Source organism: Ruditapes philippinarum, unplaced genomic scaffold (genome assembly GCF_026571515.1).
Source record: "Ruditapes philippinarum isolate M1 unplaced genomic scaffold, ASM2657151v2 ctg84_1_1_1_1, whole genome shotgun sequence".
In the NCBI taxonomy this organism is placed as follows: Eukaryota; Metazoa; Mollusca; class Bivalvia; order Venerida; family Veneridae; genus Ruditapes; species Ruditapes philippinarum.
In genome coordinates this window covers 255,747-261,035 of record NW_026865113.1, presented here as the reverse complement: position 1 = coordinate 261,035, position 5,289 = coordinate 255,747, and the positions used below count along the sequence as shown (strand labels likewise).

At 31.6% G+C, this 5,289-nt stretch overlaps 1 protein-coding gene across 1 annotated transcript; it reads left to right on the top strand.

Moving 5' to 3' along the window:
- Positions 1-1,532: 1,532 nt before the first annotated feature.
- Positions 1,533-4,467, top strand: LOC132727874 (uncharacterized). Its single transcript, XM_060713463.1, has one exon. It carries the CDS (start codon positions 1,605-1,607, stop codon positions 2,757-2,759), a length of 1,155 nt encoding a protein of 384 aa, XP_060569446.1. The 5' UTR covers positions 1,533-1,604; the 3' UTR covers positions 2,760-4,467.
- The last annotated feature ends 822 nt before the right edge of the window (positions 4,468-5,289 follow it).

Genomic DNA, 5,289 nt, shown 5'->3' with positions numbered 1-5,289 from the left:
TTCCCGTTGAGATAAGATCCTTTAGCAAATAAATATTTTTATTTCCCTGACAAAAAAAGAAGAAAACTTCTTTATCAATAATTTGTGGTAACTAAGATTTTGTTCAAATTGTTACAAAAAAGAAAGGCTCGTAGTGGAGTGCCTTGTCTAAAACTAGCCGTGTTATCTTTTGATTGGGTTATTCTTCAAACACAAGATACCACATTGTTACTGTGAACAATAATGGCCCGCAGAGTCACTTTAAGTTGATTATCGATTTATTGATCAGCAATCGTCACCTGTCTTTTTTCTTCTTCCATTTTTTACTATCTTGTCAATGATACAATTAAGCCACATTGTTACAAAAAAAGTTGTCGGTGTTACGTGTAAAGATGCTGGCTACAGAAAATCGCAACAATTTTACAAAACATTACAACCCCCATTGATATAATATCTGACAATTAAGCATCTATCTTTTACAATTATCTTTTATTTCATATTCATGCATCTAATATTGTTGTATATGAAAAAGTGCTAAAAATAAAATATATGCCCTGTTCTATGAATTCATTGATATACAAGAAAGTTATAAAGTGCTGATGACAATAAGATTATATAATAGTTTATTACAACATGGCAAGTATAACAATATTGAAAGAACTTTTTTAACTATGAATTTACTCTTTATATTTAAAAATATGTTAATTTACTCTCAATTTAATTAATATATGATAATTGATATCAGATATTTATTTACTAATTTAGTATATAAAATGATTAAAATTATCTCTTTTTTGTTGTTACATTTATTATTATTTGTTATTTTCATTTTAATCAAAACATAACAGACTAAATGTAACAACGTTATGACATTCGTGTAAAGTTTAGAGAGGCTGATTTAATTTTAACATCCACATTTAACATCAAATTATGGTCAAACCTTGAAGTTTTTATTGCTATATCATGTTTGTAACATTTTACGACGAAAATTTACGATAATATGTTAAACGTGTTATATTCAAGCGAACGCTAGACTTTGACATAGGTAATTTGGCGGCAAAAATGTCTTTAAGGAAATATATATATGGTCTTATGCAAAGTTTCGCACCAAGATGTCTGTACCAACTATAGATAATTTCCGATTATTCACGTCTCGTGGCAATTGTTTGAGGGTGTTAGAGGATTGTATCTAAGTAATTTTAGTTGTCGGAGATTTGCTGTCATAGATGCAATTTTCATTCATCACTGAGTTTGGATATTTTATTTTTACTAATATCTCAAACTACTATCGAAGTGGCAAAAAGGGAGGTTGTCGAATTGACTCAGTCACGCGCCGTCAGCCAATCAGAAACGATTATTGGTTTTTGTCGCGTGCTCGGCACGACCCAGTGCGCAGGCGCGCGCTTCATTGGCTGTCGGTGAAGCAATTATCCCACCTTTAATGGACAGTCTATTGTGTCGTTCTCAACTCAAATTGACATTTCATCCTTAATGCGCACAACTTTTTAAGAATCAGTATAAAAGCTTTCTGGCCACAAAATTTGGTCACATTCAAACATTTTGATTCATACGAAAAACAGTTATCACTAGTGCCTTAAAATAATTCTTGAACAGTACCAGAAACTATGAAAGCTGAAATGGAAAGTGTTGCAGGCTCACCAGCTGGAAGTTTGATGAGTGTAAGTAGTGCAACCACCCCTGGAACACCAGGTTCGGGACATTATCGTCTTAACAGCGTTTCTGCTTCAAATGGATATGAACTTTCTTCATCCGATTCCTTTGATTCCGACATGGAGAATAACAATATGTTTGGACATTTAGCTACCTCATTGACGACTATGATCAGTAATGAAGCAAAACGCTTCAAAGCTGAACCTACGGATATTGAAACAACACCAAAGAAGAAACGCTACACAAAATCTCGTGTCAGAAATCGAAGTCCATCATTGGTACAGAAGTTAAAGAAAACCCGCAGAAGTAAAGCTAATGACAGGGAACGCGCTAGAATGCACAACCTCAATGACGCTCTGGAAAGTCTGCGAAAAATTCTGCCAAACAGCGGTGATGAAAACAAACTTACTAAAATTGAGACACTAAGATTTGCCTACAACTACATCTTTGCGTTAAGGGAGACATTAAATGTGTTAGATCGCGGAGAAACAATTGACGAAACTCTGTTTTCTTCTCAGATGTCGGCTGCACTAAAGATGCCATCTGCTTGCCAAACTTTGTCTAATCTTCATCAGCAGCAGCAACAACTTCAGAAACAACAACATATACATCATCATCAACAACCGGCTCAACTTTCTCCAGTAGGTCAACAACAACAACAGTTATCACCAGTTAACATGCAGCACCATCAACAGCTATCACCAGTGAGTAGTCATCAACAATTATCACCAGTTATGCATCATTCTCAACAGTATTCTAACGGAATAGTTTTACCTCAGTCTCAAAACAACGCTACCGTCGTGAAAATGGAACCTGTGACATCACAACAGTGTCGTAATATGTCGTCTGCAAATGAAAACATTTACCAGAATCCGTGTTTTACTACAGGAACAACTACAATGAATCAGGTACAAGACTTTCATGTAACTGTTGCTCAATCACAGAACTATTTATTATCATCATCATCAGTGCCGTGCTATTCCCAGTTCTCGAGCCCAGTACCATGGGTCGGTGCTCCTCGTGCTACGAACGTTTTCACATTCGATCATCCTCATTCACCGGCAGGATTTTCAGATACATCTGAAGGATATACATTTGAACTTGTTTGAGCGGTTTAAAACAACTTTAAAGACGATCTCAAAGGAACATTCCGTAATATATGTGGGTATGAAAAAATATATTTTTTGTGATATATTTGTTGTATATTATGATTACTAACACTCGACAGTTAATGTGCTTTCAAATCCAAGGACTTGTGTCATCATTATTCGACAGGACAATTAATGTATTTTATCAGAAATAACATCTTCTCATTTTTTTAATCAAACCTAGTTTATTTTTATTATTATTTTTTCATCAATTTTATTATGATGATTTATTCGTTGTTTCGTGTTTTAATCTCATTAAGCTTTATTTTTGTTTTAGATAATCGATTGACTTTAGAGATTACTCTTACAGCCTTATAAAGAATTCATCTTTTTCTGGCAATGTTTACTACAAACATTGCAAATAATCGATTTTTTGCATCTTATAACTTATTTACCATTGTTTTATCGATAAACATAACTTTTAATAGATTTCCAGTAATCAGATTATTTAATAGGAAAAAAACCGACACAAATAGAACTTGCAAACATTTTTGTATTTTTACTTAAGCTAAAATTGACTTTTATCCTGATCCTTAATATTTTCGTTTCGTATTAAGGGTCGGTTTCATAAAATGTCAAAGAGTTAAGTATTTCTCTTTTTGAATATAACTCTTAAAATTGTGAAGAGGTTTAAACCGCTTTCGATAAAAAATGCATTTTTTTAATCTTAGCTACTTGAAATTTTTAATGTATTTGCTCTGATTTTTAACTTGATGTTCTTGACATTTTCATATTCTCACTTTGCATAAGTTAAATCTGTGAAAATTTCGACATTATCTTACATTTTTGATATTTTCTAGTGAAATTTTTAATCTTGTTCAAGTATATCTGTCCCTTTTTTGTTTTCGTTTCGGGAAAAAGGGTCAGTTATTCACTTTTCGTTTAATTATTGCTTACTAAGTAACCGTTATCAATATTTATTTTTTCATTTATTTGAGAAAAATGTCACACTTACTCTTCTTTATTTTTCATTTTCGAAAGAAGGGTAAAAATATATAAAAGTGATCTCGTTTATGACTTCAAGGAAAGCAAGTGTGTGTTTAACATTGCCATCTTTAAATCAGCTACCGTGATTCTAATTTTTAATCAATTTCAAAACATTATTTGTCAATTTTAAAAGGGGTGTGTTTTATCTAACATATCAGTTTGTTCCTAACGGAATACCACTTTCATCACGTTTCAAATTTTATTTCATTCAACTTTAGATAGTGTCTGTTTATCGGGATGTACATCAGTTGTCAAAGTTAGAAATAGCTGACCCGTGTAAATTTCACTACTAGATAGAGCTAGATGATTATCATTTAAATTTCAATTAGACTCAGAGGTTTGACAGATTATGCGGAAAATTGGCAATAATGAATTGTAGCCACTTTGTTCTTTTTTATGAAAAAGCTTTAATCTTATTTTTTATACCTTTTAGTCTATTGTCCCTATATAACGATATTATCTTGGTCTTAAAACCTTTTAAAAATATATATATTATGTTTATATTTATAAAAAAGTGTTCAAAATGTATTGATAAGTTTTTACTATCGTAATTGCTCAGAATATTGGTGCCTTTTCCACGGATTTTTGTATATTTTGTAAAATTTTGTATATTTTGTAAAAAAATGTACATTTTTGTATATTATGTAACTATGCAGAGAAATTAAGTTTATAAATGAAATAAATTGCAAAAACCCTTACATTGTGTTGTTTGTATTTTAACAAAAACTTTTTATTTTAAGTAAAAAAAGAGCGGATGAAACGACAACACCCTGCACCCTGAACTATATAAAATTCCTCCCAAAAATTCATCGTCCAAGAGACTTTAATCTTTATTACTACAATTCTATATTGGCTACAATTAACATTGTATATGCGGAAAATGGTACAGAAAATCTCGTCAAAGTTTTCATTTGTATTTTTCTGTAGCCAAATGAATACCCCAACCCCTTCGACAAACTTAAAAGGAAATATATCTGCAATGAAGCAATATGGAAATCAACAAATTTTTATTACCGAAACGCTTTCTTAACATTTGCAGAATTTTTACAAATCTTTTAAAGAAAAAAAAATCGAGATTTTACTTAAGCCTCGACACTTGAACAGAAGACTGACATTTTCGTGTAAAATGCACGGAGAAACAAAGCAAATTGAAGACATAGAAAAAAATCTATATTGTTAAAACAATATGGAAATGTCCTGATTTTATGCAATGAAAGTAAAATACCATAAATATAGAGGAGGAGAGTGAACTTAATATAATCCATGTTATAAAAAAGCATGATAGTCCCATTGACAAAGTTCTGACTCATCGGTAATGTTGAGGACATAAAGATACTTGCCCCGTGTTAATTTATAGAGTATAACCTAACATTTACATCACATAAATATATTTTACATTGTTAATTAGGACAGATATTCAACATAAATTTAAAACGCTGCGTTAAAATTTAAAGATTTATGGCGAAAAACACAATTACCTGTAAAGAGACGCTGTGACGCGCCA

Coding starts and splice junctions, on each gene's coding strand:
- LOC132727874 (XM_060713463.1), top strand. CDS start 1,605: ATGAAAGCTGAAATGGAAAGTGTTGCAGGCTCACCAGCTGGAAGTTTG.